This window comes from Leptosomus discolor, chromosome 11, assembly GCF_034619465.1.
Source record: "Leptosomus discolor isolate bLepDis1 chromosome 11, bLepDis1.hap2, whole genome shotgun sequence".
Lineage (NCBI taxonomy): Eukaryota > Metazoa > Chordata > Aves > Leptosomiformes > Leptosomidae > Leptosomus > Leptosomus discolor.
The window spans coordinates 24,199,982-24,220,745 of NC_141401.1; the positions used below are offsets into that span (position 1 = coordinate 24,199,982).

General features: G+C 38.3%; 1 protein-coding gene across 1 annotated transcript in view; it reads right to left on the reverse strand.

Moving 5' to 3' along the window:
- The window catches only part of TRPM1 (transient receptor potential cation channel subfamily M member 1), a 49,206-nt gene that overhangs the window by 11,247 nt on the left and 17,195 nt on the right, over window positions 1-20,764 (reverse strand). Inside the window, exons 10-23 of the mRNA XM_086471347.1 lie at window positions 19,665-19,737; window positions 19,021-19,121; window positions 16,627-16,800; window positions 15,444-15,578; window positions 14,451-14,501; window positions 12,790-12,930; window positions 11,206-11,235; window positions 8,477-8,766; window positions 7,104-7,332; window positions 5,493-5,615; window positions 5,029-5,160; window positions 2,911-3,039; window positions 1,344-1,595; window positions 409-601 (exon numbers count right to left, since the gene is read on the reverse strand). Coding sequence (XP_086327473.1) covers window positions 409-601; window positions 1,344-1,595; window positions 2,911-3,039; window positions 5,029-5,160; window positions 5,493-5,615; window positions 7,104-7,332; window positions 8,477-8,766; window positions 11,206-11,235; window positions 12,790-12,930; window positions 14,451-14,501; window positions 15,444-15,578; window positions 16,627-16,800; window positions 19,021-19,121; window positions 19,665-19,737 — 2,053 coding nt within the window. The remainder of the gene's footprint in view (window positions 1-408; window positions 602-1,343; window positions 1,596-2,910; window positions 3,040-5,028; window positions 5,161-5,492; window positions 5,616-7,103; window positions 7,333-8,476; window positions 8,767-11,205; window positions 11,236-12,789; window positions 12,931-14,450; window positions 14,502-15,443; window positions 15,579-16,626; window positions 16,801-19,020; window positions 19,122-19,664; window positions 19,738-20,764) is intronic.

Genomic DNA, 20,764 nt, shown 5'->3' on the forward strand with positions numbered 1-20,764 from the left:
ATATATTAGCTCATTGCCTGTGTTGAGAATTGGAGATGAAATACATGTATTTTCATCTCCTGAGCAAGGTATTTATTTTTTTCTTCTTCTATTGGAACTGACTATTAGTAAAACAGTGGTTCAAAAAAAAACATTTCAGAATGATCTTTGTTGATCCCTGCAAGTAAACAGAACACTTAATACTGTTATACTCTTGGACAGGAGAGTATTCCAGACTGTATCACTCTCAGTGTTAACTGAATTTGAATATAAACTGAGGGGCGGAACAGAAAATTGTTCAGTCTCTGGAGTCTGTCACAGGAAAACAACAACAATATAATCACAAAGACAAAACACTACTTCCAAATTAAAAACAATCATTAATTTGGATCTGATCATCTGCCTCAGAAACAGGAAACAGACTCTTACTATGAATTCTACTCTTACGGTCTATCTGGTCTGCGAACACCTCTCCATAGATCATCCAGTAGGGCATGTAGAAGATGTTGCGAGCTAGTCTCCAAGAAGGCTCCTCATCTGGGTGCAGGATAGCTTGGCGGGCTACCCCAAAACTCATCAGAACCACAAGCATGATGACCACAAAGTAGAGCATGTCAATCATCTGCACAGAGAGACCATACAGAGGCTCTTATCATCACCAGGTAGTACAGCCGCACCAGCATGTCTGTCTGCCAGCATGCGTTAAAGTGAACAAGAAAGTATCAAGAGAACAAACACATTCTCCTGGAAATTTTCCTGATATGATTCTTTAACTGCTGCTCATGAATTAAGCACACATAAAAATGCAGTAAAAACAGTCATTTAAAGGAATACTAGATTTATATTTTAAAAGACTTAAAATGGCAAAATCTTTGCTATGCCTATACTCTTTTGCGTCAAGTGCACTATACTTCAGCACAGACCTCTCCTGTGGCTGCGAAGAGATGATATAATCATTGCTGTATCATCTCCTGTCCACAACTGATGGTTTTGAGGACAATCCCAGTGTATTGGTAATCTGTCATTGCTATGGCTTTTGGGGGCAGAAGGAAGGCAAAGTGAAAAAGTTTCCACAAGCTGGGTCAAAAAAAAAAAAGAAAAAGAAAGGAAAAAAAGAGAAAAAAAGGAAAAAAAGAAAAAAAAAGGAAAAAAGGAAAAAAGGAAAAAAAGAATAAACTATTCCCTTTCAAATTGAGCAATTATTAGCAACAGTATTGCATCTCGTATGTGTGTGAATTTCACATGGCAACTTTTTCACAGTTCAGAGTCCTACTCAGATGAAAAACCTCTTTTTAAAATCAGAACTGAATTTCATTTCCCATGAAGTTCTGAAATACATAATTTACAGCAATTTAGGCACTAACCATCTTTCCAATCATCATGACGTAAGGTCCCAGATATTTGTTCACACCAAAAATATCTAGTACTCTAATGTACCAGAAAATGATATCTACACAGTAAATCACTCTTCCATAACCCATGTAAGGCTGGTTCTGTAGGCGAAGAATTGCTCCTATCATAAATACTGAAATAGCCACCAGGTCAGTAATATTCCAGTATTCCTGGAGCCAAACTTTCACTTTTTGGCTCAGCTTGCCAGGTTCTGACATCAGAATCTGAAATAAAATAAAATAAAATAAAATAAAATAAAATAATAACAAAAAACAACCAACAAAGAAATCACTAGGAAAAACTCCAAGTTACATTTTTGAAGTAACGGTCATGAAAAAAAGACCAATCTTGTCACATTCAATAGGTGTCTAAGAACCCCTCCACAGCCAGAAAAATTTGTTTCAATCAGCGGTATTTTTAATTACTAGCAGGCAAACTCTTCTTTTCATAGAGTCATAGAATGGTTTGGGTTAGAAGTAACCTCAAAGACCATCTAGTTTCAACCCCCCTGCCATGGGCAGGGACAACTTCTACTAGACCAGGTTGCTCAAAGCCCCATCCAGCCTGGCCTTGAGCACTGCCAGGGAGGGGCAGTCACAGCTTCTCTGGGCAGCCTGTGCCAGTGTCTCACCACCCTCATCATAAAAAATTTCTTCCTTATGTCCAATTGAAACCTATCTTCTTTCGGTTGAAAGCAGTTGCCTGTTGTCCTGTCACTACAGCCTTGGTAAAAAGTTTCTCTCTGTGTCTTTTTTATAAACCCCCTTTACATATTGAAAGGCTGCTATAAGGCCTTCTCTTCTCCAGGCTGAACAACCCCAATTCTCTCAGCCTGTCTTCATAGGAGAGGTGCTCCAGCCCCCAATCATCTTCATGGCCCTCCTCTGGACCCCCTTTTCATCTTTGTTTCTATTTTGGCTTTGGTAAGCCTTTTTTTTTGGTAGGTTTTAATCAGTAACATTTAAACCAGGAGATCTGGCTTACTGACATGGCATCCATATTTATCTCCAAATAAAATTAGTATGAGATGTGGGAATCATGAATCAGAGAAGGACAGGCTAAGTGCAAACCACATGACAGCCTGTGAATATAGTAGAAGTTTTTATGCTACCTTCCTCATACAAAAGTAATGACATCATTCAAATAGCACTCCTGGCTAATTCTTCAAAGCACGTCTCTGCCTGCAGTCAAGGGCTGTATTAGTAAGAAAAGGACAGTACCTATTGAGATTTCCTTCATGGGTTATGGCCCTGCCTTTCCTTGGAAATACACGTAAGAGAATGACAGCATTCATCTTGACTACTGATCTCAGGGCATTTTTGCCTGACCTTTTTGCCCCAAAAGAGAAACTTTTAATGCATGGAAATGGGTTATGAATTAAACTCTCTCTGGTGATGGACATTTTGGGACTCTGTGGGTATGAGAATCTTTTCTCTTGTGTATGGTTTCTCAACCCTCTGCACAAGTCCATGGCATGATTACCTCTAAGAGCAAGCTTCATTTTAAGGATTAGGTGATGTTAGTATGATTGGACTTTACCTCTCTTACTTTCTCTAAAGCCAATGTCACAATGTAGGAGATGACAATCCATTCCTGGACCGATGGCCACCGTTCCATCCGCACCAAGATAATATAATTAAATAGCATCAAGTAACCAAGGTATGATATCTGGGGGGAAAAAAAAAAAGAAAAAAGTAAAAAGAAATCCTTTATGGACTTTAGGTGATGGACCCCAGGATCCTTCCACAGTTAGGCAGTATTCAATTACTTGAGATGTCTTAGACACACAAAAAAAAAACAAACCCCAAAACAGTCTCCACTAATTTCATTTAGGAAGTTCTGGGCTATTAGTGTAAGTCAATAAAGCTGTCATTTACTTTTCTATAACTACTGGGGTAAATGTCAAACTGGCCGTTTTGGTGTCTCCATGCCTCACAGCAGTCTTTGTTGACTGGCCAAACTAAAAACTTCAGAGATCTTGGAAATCCAGAGTCAAGAAACCAAAATGGATTCAATGGCTTTGCAGGAAAAAAAGATCTGAATCAAAGCAGTAATAAATCAAAAGATTTTCCGGGGAGAAAATCGAGTTTTCTAAAGAATGAGATATTCCATGTGAAATGTCTATCCACCACCTTAAAACAGATCTAAAGCAGAATGGGGAGGCGGGGCTGTGAGCAGCACTTGCCTAGAGGGGTGGGGGAAATAAAAAGCCACACGGGCCACTTGCTTTTCTCCACCCTGTAACAATGTTGTTGAGATCATCTAGGCAGAATATACTCTTTGTGTAAAGCCAGAGGCGTACAGACTTCGCGTATCAGTCCTTAAACATGTCTTTCTATACTTGTTACTTAAACCTATCGGCATGAACAGTACGGTTGGAGGTATCTTGGTTACTTTAAGTAGCCCCTAGTATATAGGCGCAAGTTTCTTGCTGAAGCCTGATTCAGTAAGAGCATGGAAGGCTGCATCACCATGTCAGAGAAGAAACACCAACCAGAAGACAGTAAAATCTTGTTAGCTGAGGGGCCTGCATAATGCATGAAAATGAAGCCCACCCTAATTATGACATTCATATGAACGTCTATGAAGACATACATTGAGGCTATGTGTGAAAGATTCAGCTGTTGAAGATCTTTACTTGCACAAGAAAAAAAGATTTTCTTCTCTGAAGGAAGCAGGCCTGCTGCAATGCCCTTCCTAGAGCTGCTGTGCATGCTGGAAGAGGCCATGGGCCTCCAGCAGCTGAAGGAATGATAGACGCTGTGGAACATATGATCCAGACAGCTGAATTATCTCATTTGTTGAAAGAAGTAAAACAATTCCAAAGCACTCTAAATCAGGCCCTTTGTGTCTGGGGCTTTTTTAATCTACTAAAATGTATTTTCTTTATGCTGTGAAACCATGTTGAATACTTTTCTTTGAAATTAAATTGGAATTTTGCTTTTTAATTATTAACACAGGCAGCAGAAAGGGATCGGTACAGTGTTTTGTGATTAATATGTGCTAAAACTAAAAACCTACGTACTAGGTATTGGAAGTCCTAACTTTCAATAAAAAAGAAATCCGTATCCTTTTTACAGGCACACACAAAATTTATAAGCAGTAGCTTATATGTTTTATTAAAACAGTTTAGCACCAGATTATTCTTGATGGACTACAGAGAAAATGAGATGCTTGTCAAAATTAAAATTTTAGTTTAGATTTGTTTTCATTATTTAAACAAGAGAAAAGTACCTATTAAGACTTAGACTGGGATCTGTGCTTCCATCTAGGTTGCACTCATTTTAGCCTGTCAACAGAACTATGGTGAGCACTGATACTGTGGCATTACTTCTTGAGTCCTAAAGCATGTTTTGACACAGAACAGGAGCCAGAGCCTTTAGAAAGCAAAAAAATCCAGCCTAGTTCAGATTGAGTGACTGGATTGCGGAGCTTGCGCTGAGTTTGGCATATGATTAGCCAGAGAGGGACTCCTTCAAAGTGTGGAGGACCTTTAGAGGCTAACAGCATAAACTTCAGTTCTTCATTCTGTTTGTCTATGCATTTTTCTCCAAAAAAAGGGAGTGGTTTACTCATCAGATTGCATGAAAGTCAGTACTATATTGTTTCACAGGTGTGAGAAAAATGATCACTATCAGTTTGATCATCATGACTTACCGTGTAGAACCAAAATTTGACAATAGGTGCATTATAGAATTCATAGATCTTTGTTCCAATTGGAAGGCTCTTCTGGTTTTTTTTTCCATTCTCTTCGTCTCCTTTTCGGGAGCCTGTATCCACATTTGCATCCTGGAAGACGGAAGTTCTCAGTTTTCGTCAATATACAATAGTAAAAATAGTAGATTTTCCTCAGCTACAGCCCCAGCCAGCTGTTAACTACATGATGCTTCCTCTGAGCAGCAGACCTCTTTTAAAAAGATGAATTCCATAAATCTGTGCAACTACACAGATAATTTACATGCCCTGAGAATTCAGCCTATACACTCCCAAACTCTTGACTGATTTTTATCGCACAGAGGCAGTTGAGATTTTAACCTGAGTGACCTATAGCATAATCAGAGAAGTTAGAACACTGAGCACTCTTGAGATATTAGAACTTCCTAATAATCTCCGTTACTGACCACATTTTCCTCCTCCTTTTCTCTGCCTTCCTCGTTTTCTCTTGATGTCTGGTAAGAATAATCATCATAACTCCGAAACTCTAGGAAGAGGATGGTGGGAGGGAAGAGAATCCCCATTATAACCTGTACAACAAGAAAGAATTAAACTCAGGTGGCAATATTTGTTTACATTAAGAGATTTCATAACAAAGCAAATCCCATAAATTTTTTTTTTTTTTGTCTAGCATTCAAGATACTCTGCTATCCTCAAACCTACAAAATAAATAAGTAGTACTTATGAAGCATTGGCAATAAGGTCTTGTATGGAAAGATGGCACCCTGAAGGCTTTCTGTCTCCACAAATACACTAAAATTAAGACATTGTCCTCCAGAATTAGAGTTGTGCAGAGAAATTCCATGGAATGGACACAGTGGCAGTTGGAAGAGGGCTTCAAGTTTGTTACTGGAGTTTAGTTACTTTAGTCACCTACTGTAATTAGTTTCAATAGAATAAAAAACTTGTGAAAAGTAAAAGAAGCTTTGCAGATAGCACTGGGAGAGTTCTTTTACTATATGAGATTGCTGAGATATAGAAACACAAGCATGAGTTGCTACAGTACAGAGAAGGAGCAAAGAAAAGAATGCAGGTAATGAAACTAAAACGTTAGTATGCTGATTAATCTTTTGGAGAAAAGAAAGGAAGTCAATAAACAGATTCAAAAAGCATCATGATGCAATCTGAAAGGCCAGATGCTTGCCTGAAGATTTTAAATAGGTTTAAGAGGGAGATATGTGAAAGTGGAAATAAATTGGGAATAACAGAGAGAGTACAATGTGTATGTCAGCAAGCTTGTGAGTATGACCTGGGAAGACAGGCATGGCACTTTGTCAGTAATTGGAGAATTAAGGAGGTGAGACTGAAGGTGACACCATCACAATGGGCCTCCATACACGTGACAGCAACTGCGTAACATGACAAAGGATTATATTCATGTGAAAGAACACACAAGCAAACACTGCTCTGCTTCCTCAATGTTGGCTCACTCCTTTGTGCCAGCCTCCTCACATTACTTGATTATTTTATAAATCTAACAATCAGGAAATAAAAAAATCAATAAGAGAGACCATGTCATAAAGTCACAGAAGAAGGAAATAAAAATCGCATAGTTTCACACAATGCAATTGCACAGATTTTATTCTTTTCAACACCGAGTCTTGACTCTGTGTCTTCTGGTACAATGTTAAGCAATGTAAGAAGCATGTGTCGATATCTTGTTCATTTTCTGTCTGTTCCCATTGCGTGGACACCATAATTTTTGCTTGTTTCCAACTAATTTTTAGTCAAATGTGTATGTTTTTAATTAACAGATCTCATCATTTATTGAAAGCCACAACTTCGCTCTCAGATTCCAACCATGCTAGGCCTTTTACGGATTTATATTTTCCTTTGTCATGGGGTAATGTTCCTTAGCTAGCCTAAATTTGGAAACACAAAAAAATTAGCTTTAAAACACATATTTTCTTAAAATATCTGTAATTAGTAAGCCAATTTGTTCTATGCATACAGTATGTATAATGTAGTGTTACATGCAACAAACTATATCTTTGACAACAACTGCAGAACAGAAATACCTTAAGGCCTGGGTTTTTTCGCATGCGTAGTCGCCCCATCCACATATCTGTTAAGAGCATCTGGCTGCACGTGTGAGCAATGAAGTCCCTGTGTTTAGCTGCCACAGCCAATTTCAGGCAGGTAGAATTACTCCAGTTTTTCAGTTCATAGGTTAGTAGTTTCATGGCAATCTGCTCATCATGTTTATAGGACTGATCCAAGAGTTCAACAGCCAGCTGGCCAAAATCTCTAGAAAATGCAAGGTAAGTCCAGTGAAGATTGATTTAGAAATCAGTGTTTGTTTGCATTTGGGGTTTTAATTCCTGTCTCAGGGGGTCATGTTTTTCCACACATGTATACAATGACAAGAACAACCGAGTCTCAAGCTTGATTTGGGACCTTCTACAAAAGTTCCAAACAAATTTTTAGTGACCAGAGAGAATTAGCTTAGACTGATAACATCTTAAGGCCGTTTTGGATATATCATCAGATGCCCCTTAGTTTATGCAAGTAAACCCTGAAAATAACTTTGTCAAATAAAGCTAGCTGGTTTTAAAGAGAGAAAAGCTGAAGAAAGAATGTGTTCTGTCAGGAAAAATGCAGGTAGTCTTCTTGCTAGTGTTGCCTTCAGATGGTGAGACCACATTCTGGCTTGTTTACTGTTGATTAATCAGCTGCAAATGGCATTCTGTGAACCTATATTCTAGAAATCAACTGTACTTTACTAAAAGCACTTTACTTTACTACTACCCTGGGGTACATTAAGAAGAGTGTGGCCAGCAGGTCGAGGGAGGTTATCATCCCACTCTACTCTGCCCTGGTGAGGTCACACTTGCAGTACTGTGTCCACTTCTGGGCTCCCCAGTTCAAGAGAGACAGCAAACTACTGGAAAGTGTCCAGCGGAGGGCACTGGAGCATCTCTCCTATAAGGAAAGGCTGAGAGACCCAGGGCTTTTTACCCTGGAGAAGACTGAAAGGGGACCTTACCAATGCTTACAAATATCTAAAGGGCAGGTGTCAGGGGGATGGGGCCAGCCTGTTTTAGTGGTGCCCAGTGACAGGACAAGGGGCAACGGGCCCAAACTGGGGCACAGGAAGTTCCATCTGAACATGAGGAAAAACTTCTTTACATTGAGGGTGGCAGAGCCCTGCGACAGGCTGCGCAGGGAGGTTGTGGAGTCTCCTTCCCTGGAGATATTCAAAAACTGCCTGGACGTGCTCCTGTGTGACCTGTTCTAGATGAACCTGCTTTAGCAGGGGGGTGGGACTAGGTGATCTCCAGGGGTTCCTTCCAACCCCTGCCATTCTGTGATTCTGTGAAAAGTAAAGCTTCTCAGCAGGTCAGACAACCCCATATATCAAGCAGACATAGTCTGCTCTGTGTCTACTAACTTTGAGTTGTTGTCCAGATCCTGAGAGATGTCATCCACCAGCTCACTCTCAGAAGACTCATGGGCCATAGACTTGTACAGTTTACAGGCCACAAGTGCCTTGGCCATGGTTTCCTCTCCTCGCTGCCAAAGGAAGACTGCCATCTTTTGCCGTTTCATCAGCACGGCCCATACCATCAGTTCATGAAAGGGATACTGAAAGCGGCTGACTTCTGGGTCATCCACATCAATATCGATCTCTTCCTCCTTTTTCTTTTTCTTCTTCTTCCCTTTGGTGGGAGGCTCATCGTCCTGGGAACAAAAGAAGAAAAAACATTCCCATCAATTTTTAGCTGACAAAGACACCAACAGAACAAGTATCAAGAGGACATATTAATAGTTAAAGTTCTAATTAGTTTTTGCTGTTTGCTACAATGAATGCCAATAGCGATAAAACTGAAGAACACATGACAGAGCATGCACTGGGCTAGCACACACAGCTTAATGTTTTATTTAGAGAACTGTTTCTTGCATACTTAATTACAAGTCACTCATCTTGGATAAGTATAGTAGAACCCTATTGTACTGAAGGCATCACTTTACACTGCATTCTAAGTAGACTTCTACTGCATGTGTAATTACGCAAGTTGATTTGCAATTAAGTAATGTTTAATGAATTCCTCTGCCGTGTCAATGGAGCTTTAACAAACCTGAATTCACCATGAATAGGTTCCACTGTAATTTCTGATTTGATATGTCTGCATCTATTCCTGAAGAACAGCGCTGCATATCTTACAGGTATCAAAGCAGTTTTCAGACTGACATGCAGGTGGAGAGAGTGATAACATGCAAATGGAAAAGACAGGCAGACAGTGTCCTTAAGAACAGCAAGATACTAAAGGGAGTCTTCACCTTTGAATAAGCAATCTCCTCTTATGTATGCAGTGCAAACGGAAGGTATAAGTATCTCATTAATTAAAGGGATAGGGAGGGTAGGCCATTACTACAGGAACCAACATGGAGGTAACTGAAGGGAAGTACTGACAAAGAAGCAGGATCCTGAAGGAAGAAAAGCCATGATTGTGAAAATTAGGGTTTAAATAATGTAGGAAGAACATTGCATACATTGGTGTAGACAGTGCTCATTATCGTTGCAGACCTTGATTCCAATCTCAGAAGTGGATTGCAAGCAAAAGAAAATACCATTCTACAAAATTAGTTCCTGTTCAAGCAAGCTCAGCACAATGCACTATTTTGACAGACTATGAACTTAAATCCAAATTCAGGGTTCAGCCTCACACCCCAGGTTTCCGATGACTCTTCAGGTCAACAATTAAGTATGCATTTCTCTTCCAGCAGTTTTAAGAACTGCAAGTGCTGACCTCTGTCTCTTATGGAAAATTCAGGGGTCATTAATTGCATGCACATGAAGAAAGTGTTGAGCATCTCTGAAGCACAGGACATAAAATCTCAAGTGGAAGACCTAAAATTAGGTCCTCTCCACACTAGGAAAATCAAAACAAAACCCTGGGTAAGACAGATAAAGTGCTAAGTAGTCTGAACTTCCTGGTTTAGAGCTGCTAACACTGGAAATGAAGAAAGAATCAAACACTTGGAGTCACATCAATTTACTGACCACTTCAGCAAAAGACATTTTTCTTTTCACCTTTTCTTTCTCTTGGAAGAAGAGAGTGGCCTACACCCACTGTCAAGTGGAGAAAACACTTCAGTTTGTGCTGCAGAAAACATTTTTCATTGAAAGAATAGGAAAATCAAAATGTGCTTTTGGAGAAGCTCCAGGCAACCCACGTCTGATCAATGCCGATTAAAAAGGGTTGCACCTCGGAGGGGCTGAGCTTTTGGCCTTGAGCCATTAGAAAAACAGGAAGCTGATCAGAGAAATTAAACATAACCTGGACTTTGTAGAGAAGAAAGCTGCTTATCTGCTTGGGCAAATAGAGGCTTTTGTGTGTGAGTATCGTTGATATCAAATGTAACACAAGCAACATGGACATACACTGTGTTCAAATACTATCACAGCACTAATAAAAGCATACTTCATAGAGAAATTTACCCAGCTTCTTTGTGTAAATCCTTTCCTGGTCTATATTAATACTTTTTCAGAAACAAAAAGCAACCATCTCCGAAACAGACTGAGTTTTTAGGCTCGATTCTGATCAACTCAAAATTTCTGCAGACACCCAAGTAATTGAGGCAGGGGTCGGACCCAAATTTCTCCATCAGCTTCATCATTTACAAAGCATACTGCCATCACAGTAGCAAGGATGTTTTATAGTGGAGGACAGCATCTAACATGTCATACCACCTTGTTTTTTCACTCCAGCTAAATGTTTTCTATATGGTAAAATCTCATTTGCACGTAAATTCTTACTTCATGGTTAAAGAGATTTGACCATAAGTAGCATTGTTGGATCACTTTCTCTTTTCAATATCATTGATGTTCACATTTGAATGATTAAATCTACAATGTGTTCCAACATGGCATGTGTTATTACATAACGGTGCTAAAGACTGCCTGATGACTATTGAGCAAAGCTTTAAGCAGCTCTTAAGACCCTATCCATAAAAAAAAAAATCAGAAGTATTTCACAGGCTGTTTGCAAATGGAAGATCCTGTCTAGTTGAAATTTACTTTAAGCCACAGTAATAGTGAAAAAGCTAAGAACAAGAGCAGTACTGTACCTAGAAATGCTGTGATAAAACCGGTATTTTACAATAAATCCAACTTACCTCCATCCCTAGTAGTTTAAGAGCTTTTGGCTGAATATTAAAAATAGAAAAGAAAATTAGTTAGATGGAAGGGAAAATTCAAAGACCAAACAATACCCAGGAAAAAGACATTTTAATTTATAAATGTACAGTATTTATTATTAAACTTATTATTATAAGTAATTGTGCCAATAATGGTGCAATTAATTAATCTCCCTCTTAATTGTATTTGCAGGATTGCAATGGGTTAGAAAATATTTTCCATCCTGCACTCAAGTGAAATATTTGTACTCAGATGGAAGAGTTAAATGAATTATTCAATAATATACTGCTTTGAGAATTAAAATCACATGGTCACAAAAGATACTCACAGGAAAGTAAAATTATAATAGGTCTTCAAACCTCTCACAATTTCCCTTTAAAAAAATACCTCTGTTCTATTGTGAAATCTCTGTTTTGTATTTTATGTAAAAGGTTTATTTGTTCCATCATACAGTACAACACTATATATGTTCTATATATCGGCTACAGAATAATTTGTCTTTGAATGGCCTTCTGACCATTTGTGGGGCTAGTTTCCTAGTGTGTTTCCTAGTATGGGGCTTTCTGTAATTAGACTAGGAAGCTTCACTTGATCTTCAAAGCTGAACCATCAAATAAGCAATCCCATGAAGAAAATCATTCTATTTGATTAGACCACGCTTTTTAATAAAGCAAGGGCCATGCTTGATATTCTCAGGATTGGTACATGAATATGAAATCCTTTTCTGAGATTGCAGTGGCTTCCGTAGAGTAAGATTTATACTCAGAGCAGTTCTTTACAGGACTTACTCTAATAGGTTCATAGCTCTTTTGTATTCAGACTAAGATCTCTGCCTTACCCAAGTTACACTACTGTTGGTTATAATTACTTAATCAATAGACTTGGCTTGACCAATACAGTTTACAGTTATAAGAGAGCTACAGCTTCAAGTATGAGTAAGTAAATATACTAACACCACAGTTAGAAATGCTTGGATTGTAAACTACTGAAATAGGAGGAAATTCACCTCCAGATCAATGTGTTTACCACCTTTTGGGTCATAGAATCATAGAATGCATTGGGCTGGAAGGGACCCCCAAAGGCCCTCTCGTTCAACCCCCCTGCAGTGAGCAGGGACATTTTCAGCTATATCAGGTTGCCCAGAGCCCCATCAAGCCTGATCTTGAATATCTCCAGGGATGGGGCCTCCACCACCTCTCTGGGCAAAGAGGTGCTTTAGCACCCTTATGGTAAAGAACTTCCTAACACCCAATCTAAATCTACCCGTTTCTAGTTTAAAACCATTGCCCCTCGACCTATTGCTGCGTGCCCTTGTAAACAGTCCCTCCACAGCTTTCTTGCAGGCCCCCCTGAGGTACTGAAAGGCTGCTGTAAGGTCCTCCCATCCTTTAACACAAATGTTTAACAGGATCCTTATATTTCACTACCAGAGTTTGAACTTCAATCTTGCAGCATTTCTTTAGAATTTAACATGTAGTGTTTCACAAAGACAAAGGAACAGAGTAGTAACTTATTTTTTACCGTCAGCACAATGGCCACATCCAGAATGAACTCATACTTACCCTCTTTGGTCCAAATAAATTATTATAAAGAGTCCGAAAACTTTTTCGAGTATAGTTGCAGCGATAAGCTCCACCCATGAGATATTCAAGTACGAGACCAATATCTATTAGGCTGATATGATAATCTGGTGGAAGATTTCCCTACCAAAAAATAATAATAAAATATAAATAGCAAAATAAGGACTTAGGGTAAGAAAATACATATTAAATTGCCTGGCTAGACATATCATCATGTTTAAATTGGCACATGGGTATTATTTACAGCCACTGGTTTTAGTCTCTGGATATTTGTACGAAATTAATGATAACTGATTGACATAATGAAAATTTTGGGGGGGCAGATTTTTTTTTTGTTTTGTTGTTGTCAGTGTTCATTGTTGAGGACAAATTTTAATTTGATTTGCTTGTACAATATGTCAGTGTCCATACAAGCCTGAGTGGTTTACAAGAGTTATGTTGATGAAACTAAGTAACTTTGTACAGATTATCATTAATTTCATGACTTAATTTCAGGGTGAATATCAGGCATACTTTAGATTTTATGGAAACTTATATTTCATCGTAATATTATCTACAGAGTTAAGACTACAATGCAGAACATGATTTAGATTAACGTGCTGCCCAGAATCAAAGAAAAAAGGCAGACTATAATTTCCATTGTTACACTCAAAAAATGGATAGTGATATTGACTCTGCTAGAATCACAAGCTGAAAACTGGTTTCATTGTTCAGGCTACATCCTACAACAATAACTGATTCTACAGCACCACGGAGCTGTTGCTATGATCAAACAACTATATCCTAAGCAAACACATCACCTCCATGTTAACCCAACCAAATCCCCGAGACTGCCGCTGAATGAGTGAACCATGAAAATGCAATGAAAAGGAGAGACAGACAGAAATCAGAATGCAGAAGGGCATTAGTAACATCAAAAAGACAAACACTGAATGAGAAAAGTGTTAAACTATGAAGCAGAACAATATGAATTATACATTAACCCAGTACTGCATCATTCTCACATCAAAACCTCCCAGGAATAAATGAGAGTTTTCATGGCAAAAACCAATACAGGCTATTACATGGAGCTGAATCTTACTGAATAAAAGCTCCAAAACCTTAAAGAGAGCAAATACCACAACAAATCTTACAATGACCCTATTTATGTATAATGAATAAATTTACATGTAATGGAAACAAATGAATAACAAATTTAGGACTTGTAGCATTGAGAAATAGAGCAGATTTTCTCCCAGGTAAAAGTAGGATGGATGGGAGAAAAGTAACTGAAAAACACACAAGGAAATGAACAAAAGGGAACAAATTCTGTGCTTGTGAGTGGAGCTTCCAGTTAACCTAGCAGGCCTTTCCTTCCACTCCTCCCTTGTAATGCTGCATTGGGAACTTCTTGTAGCCAAGAAGCAGTATCAACCTAAATCTCAAATGATATAATACACCACTAGGAGCTTAACTTTCCTCTCCTTAGTTTTTAAATTACTAGCTGTGCTATATAACCATACCTGATTTAGACTTACATCACTGTTTGTCACAAGAATTTAACTTTTCTTAACGGTTACCATCTAATTTCAAAAGTCTGCTTTCCCCCATGCTATGCTTACTGTTGGCTCAGCAAATGTAATGCTGCTGTTAGTTAAGCTTACCTTTTTCACATCTCTGACTAGCAAATGCAGAGTATTTGGTGGACCCAATCTCTGAAACAAAAATCATTCACAGTCCATTAGAGCTTCAATTCTTCCAATTTTTTTGCAAACACAAATGTAATTCATGATCTGGCACTGTAAGCAGAACTTCAAGCAACCATGTGCCATCACACTCTGCAGGGGTGAAAAGAAGGGACTGGGCTACAATGACAAACACATTTCTATCAGGAGCTACAGAAAACCTTTCTTATAATCCTTTATGTGATGATTCAAGTCACATCAGTTTGTGGTATTGTCTGAACTTGTACTTGCTGCAGGAACAATAAAGGGACTGAAGGACTAGACTGAGGTTATATGTTGTATAAATGCTGCCCCAGACTACCTGCCACTTAAATGACGGGAAGAAAACCAGAAATATTCATGTTCCTGATCAATTTGTTGTGGTTTGAGTCGGGGAGAATTTCAATAAAAAAGCACGATGTTCTATGGTTTTTGGAAAAATATTTTGCTTTGCTGGGCCACAAGGAACAATGATACTGACTTCTGCAATGTGCTAAGAATAAAAGTTGCATTGTAAGTACTTTGCCAAATTTACAGGCTTATTTCAATAATATTAAAGTATACATACGTGAAAAGTAATTGAGATTAAAAGTAAATGACCACTACTGGCTGGTATTAGATTTTTAATATCCACATTAGTTCTTCAAGCGTTCTGAAGGTGCATTTTAATTACATCACTATATTTACATAAACTGCAATACCTTCTGAAAGCTGCTGTAGGCTTATTAGTTAGGAATGTGTGTATGTAGGGAAACAATAGGATACTATGTAGTAGCAATGGCTCCCTTTACCACTATCCAACCTCTCTGTGTTGTCAGGACCTAGAACTTTTTTGAAACACAAATATATCTCAGAAGGAGAAGAAAAAGGGCACCCCTGTTAGTGACAGTAGCAAAGATATCACAGGACATTTTATTATTTCTGCTCACTCACAGTATTATAAAGTTCTTCCAGTCGAGGAATAGTGAGGAAGTGCTGCATGTTCACTCCATTCTCAATAAGTAGTTTCACAAAGTCCACTCGATCCAGAACCAGCGCATCCATCATAGCCTGCTCCAGGGAATTCACCTGAATTGCAGAATGGAGAATGTGAGACTACCTGAGCACAGAAGAGTTGGTTGGCCAACAACCACAAACATTTTCATTACTTAGGATATTCCCAAATATGTTGATTAATCTGTAAGTGAAAAAGAATTTAGAAAATGACATTTTGCCCATGTGCAAGTCAATACAGGTGGTGGAGTTTTCCAATGAGGTCTTGGGTGAGAGGAGAGTAGTGAAAAAAATCTTTAGCAATACAACTGTAGCTTTCAATAGTTTTGTTTAGTATTTTTAACTAGAGCAGGCACACCATGCTTGACTCATTATGTGAAAAAGAGATTTCCTTGCTGAACATTATAGAAACAAGTCAAAATTTAAGAAAAACACACTGTAAACGTTTAAGAAGAGGTTGACATTATTTACCCTGGTAACTCACTTATGTATCATCCACACAAACTGCTGCCTCACATAGAAAAGACAACATATAATGCTGGAAGACTCAAATCATTCGGGAGGAAGCAGTTCCTCTTCCTTCACCTTAGCTTTGCCTTTGGAAAATGTTGGTCGGGAAGTGTAACAGATCTTCTCTTAATATGGTCTAAGGGGTTAGAACCCAGTAGGAGAGAGGAAAACCCCTTCAGCAGCAATGCCATTGACACATGAACTTTAACTCAGACAACAGAACAACCTAACCTATTGCAACTGGAAAATGAAGCACTTAGAAATGGGGGTGTTTAAACTGCCTTCACTGGATATATAACATGTACAAGGAAGGATGAAGATGTTCACTGGTGTTCTTGTTTCCTTCTGACAAGCAGAGGTAAGAAGATGCAGCAGATAAGCACTGACTTGGGCTGTCGTGGTATGGCTGCATGTGGTGCACATGGGATGAGAGGAGGATTGCTGGTTCAAAGACTGAACAGCATCCCTGCAGAATCTACTGCTGATCTTGTGAGAATGTGCAAACGAGCATTCTATAGAATGCAAAAGTGTATTTTCCATCTCTCTTTGTCCCTTCAGGATGAAAAAATCCCTGAATTATTCAACAGTTTTAATACAAATACTTTTATCTCACCCAGTTCAGGAGTTCAAGCTTTCTTGGGTCTGTTTCTTCTTCTGGCTCTTCTTTTCCTTTTCCTCCCTTTTTCTTCCCTTTTCCTTTCCCTCTGGCTGCTTTGGTCTGAGCTGCTGGAGATTTCTTTTCCTTCTCAGGAGCTGTACCATCAGGAGCTGTAAGGCTTCCTAAAGGCTGCATTTAATAATGCATTAGAAATCAAATTGATCGTACAGTAACTATTTCATTGAATACACTCCTATTGAACTTGCTCCCCAGTCACCACTTCTCAAATGCAGTCAATTAAAAATGATAATTTTCTGAAGTATAAGGACCTTTTTGCCCAGCCACAGCTTTACACTTTTTTTAAAGCTGTTACGTCTAATGTAGCCAGTAACACTGAAAGTCAAAGTAGTGAAGTAGGTAGACTGTGGAGGATTTCTCTTGCAAAAAATCAGTACAAGAGAACTGGGAAGAGACACTATTCAGTTTTGTGACACTTCCGTTTCTTTGCTCTCAGTGAAAGCAATAGTTGTCAAAATAAATAGCAACAAGCAGGATAAGGAGCTGGACAGAAAGAGCTTAACAAGAATGTTGCATGATGCCAAATAGCATCCACACTGCGGAGGCGGAAAGGAGAGGAAAGAGAGCCACTAACAGGTTCATTTACATTCTGCAGACAATATTTCTGTTTATACCTCTTCAGACACATTTACCCTTTGCAACATCCTTCCCGTTTCCAACCTATCTACCCAAGACAGGCAGGCATACATGTAAATAACTTGATACTATTTGTCTGTGATTTGGTGGCTTAACTTGCTCCAGCTAATGCTTAGCTTATATAACCTCCATGAATGTGTAAACTGGATTACAACTGTCCATGCTCTGCACAGAGAACTACAGAACCAAGCCTTTAACAAGGCTTTTTTCTGTGGTTTTGTTCATCTTAAAAAAAAAAAAATCTCTGCCTAGCTACCATGAATCCGTCTGTTAGCCTAGACAAAACTGCAACTGCCAACTTGCAGCACAGGCTAGTCTGAAAGCGATCTTTAGGAATTTGAAATGACAGTGAATTGCAGTTGGCTGACACTATTTCCATAAAATGGTGCAGAGTATGAGTATGAAATAGGCCAAAGCAGTAACTGGCTTCAGTTGCTAGGTGGTACCTCTGAATCTAACCACAATAATATGGAGATTGGAACATTCTCTCCAAATAAATGTTTTATAGTAATAATACTTCATCATCCTTAGGATGATTAAATTCTCTCTGTATAAGCATTTTAATGAACCTTGAATATTGGAAACGTCACATTACTATAAGTGAAGGAATAAAACAGCATATGCAGCAACATTTGTTTAAATATAATTATGCAGGCTTCCGAATGAAATAAATCTCATCATTCTGTATAGCATGCATATGAATAGTGTTCCTTTGAGTGTCATTTTATTGCATAGTTTCAGGAAAGACAACTAATTAAAAAATATATTCTTGCACTTCATTCTTACTGCCTCTTTTAGGCTAGTCTCCTCTGAGAGACAGATGACACTTTATAGTGATTCAACACCAGATGGTTCACACAATAAAGCAAAAATCATCAATACAGTGAGACATGAAGTAGCTTAAATAGAGGACTTCAGTTACACCGATGAACAAAGGCACTGCAGTGATTCACCATTGACTTGAACTGGTGCAGCATCAAACTCCAATAATTTGAGAAAGAAAATCCCATTTCAGAACCTAAAGCTTTACTGAAGATCTGCTGCTTAGTTCATTTAGAAGCACAGCTCTGCCCACCAGAGGCCTGTTTTCTGCAATGGTTTCTTCTGGTCATCAGGATTTTGCTCCATTAATCCAAATAGAGATTTTCACAGCTTTTTAATAAAGTGAACAACACAATTCCTTCTAAGCAACCCTGTGAATTTCTTGCTCCGTACTTTAATAGGTAGATGGGGACCTTCCCAACTGTTAGCACATGTCAATGACGCAGTCAGCCAGAAGTCTAGGCAATGCTAGTGCATGACACAAGTTCACTGGTGGTGACCAGGACCGCTGTTGTCCAGCTACATGTAAGGCCACGGATTGTTTCCAGTAAACACCTTTTTTTTTTTTTTTTTTTTTTTTCCCCTGCCTTCCAATCCCACAAGGAATCTTAAATAAGGTTATTTTTCTGCTTGTCACAAAATTGCTTTTCTTTCTTTCACAGAGTTTAAATCATTGCTAAATATTTGCAAATGGCAGCATAAGGAAATTTCAAAACAAATAGGTCATTCTTAATTAATGAGATACCCTACATCAGTTCAGCATAAAACAAAATTCAATACTGTTTCTTCTGCCAACAAAATCCAAGGTGTGAATATTCCACCACTTATTTTAAATTGTTAGCAAACCATATGACTAGGAAAACTTTGTCATACTGGCCAGTGGTGTCCGAAGACAAAGATTTGGCTGCGTGCAATGTCTACACGATTCCAGGCCAAAGCCAAGCTGAGCTGGTCTGGAGCAGATGCATTGGTACCTAAAGAGAAACACACAGATATTAGTATTTCATGCATGATGAAACAAGATTGGACAACCTTCTGTAACTCAGTTCTCTAAGAACTAGAAAACAGCAAGCCTGACTCCATCTCATACTACCATTACAATAATTCTACCACAAAGCAGTGGATTCATCAAATCAATTTATAGCATTTTTCATTTAACCCCATAATCCTAATTTCAAAAGGATTAACCAGTTTCTCTCCTTTTTTTTTCCTTAAAGCTCCCACATCGGCTTTATATTCTGATGCTAAAGATAGATATTTAACTATTCTAAAAGACTCCTCCTCTCAGCTCCTCTGGCTAATGCTGCTTTCAGGTGAGGAAAGCCACACAAAACTTTCAATCTCAATTTTATGCTTCAAGCTAATCTGAACCTTGAACCAAGCATGTTTGGGTTACTTGTTAAAATCCAAATGAATAAATCAAAGACTTAAACCTCAAAAGTGAACCTCAGACAGTGTATAGAATTGTCTTCTTGGGATCAATTTGTGCATCCTTCCTAATTGCTTGCAAAACCCACCTTTGAGGAGAGCAGTTAAGATAGACATCTCAATGTCCTGTTGCCCTTCAGACCCCATGCGGAACACAGTAATCTAAAAGATAGCATAAAACCAAACACATAAAATTACAACACATGAAAGACAGAGACCAAACATGTAGATAGAAAAAAGAGCAGAATAGGGAAGCTTTATTATTTTCTAGGACTTGAGATTTTTCAAAAAGTGCAGTTCCACTGAATTTTTCTTTGAAATTTAATTTTCACAAAAGCACTTAATTAAACTATTTCAATAAAGTTATCCTAAAATATCCCAGCATTGGTAAACATGACAAGCTTGACGAAATTTTTCACCAACCCCATGAATTTTGAAAAGTGGTGACAAAACTGCCGTGCCAAACTGATTGTTTCCTGACAGTTCTATTACTTTCCAGTAGTAATGGAAGTGCCAGCTTGGAAATGGAAATGCTAGTAACCCAAGATAACTATCATAGCATTAATTTTATTGACGATAACACTCATTAGTTGCAGGATATGCTACGTATTGACAACCAAAAAAGCAGTCGACTAACAAAGAAAGGCAATTATTTCAAGTCATATTTGCTTACAATTCATTTTAAAAATAGTAATTCATATGAAGCTTAGCTATTGAACTACATTTTAAAAGATTAATAATTCAAAAGCAGCATAGCCTAATATTCTATGTTAATTAATACTGAATGTAGACAAAAAAAATAACAAATTCTTCATTTTCCAAAAGCAGCTCTTCACAGCAGATGCTAGCATTAAGTACTGGGAATAGCAATTTTCTCAACCATTAGAATAGATTTTGCATGAATGCAAATGACACTAGAAAAGAGAAGAACTAAAGGAAAAATCTTAGTAATTAACCAGAAAGCAGACAAAATTATCAACAAATGCAAATCATAAGCCTGCTTAGGCTGCACAGTCAGTGTCTGAATTTTGCTGAGTAAATCAGGCCTGCTCTGATGCGCATTTTAAATTCAAAGCAGTTTGACTAAGGCAGCTGTGGGCTCTCTTTTCTCAAGCAATTCTTCTAGGAGGGCTATTAGTCAGCTTATCATAGTCATGCTTATTACCAACTTGCTTCTGATGATGGCGTA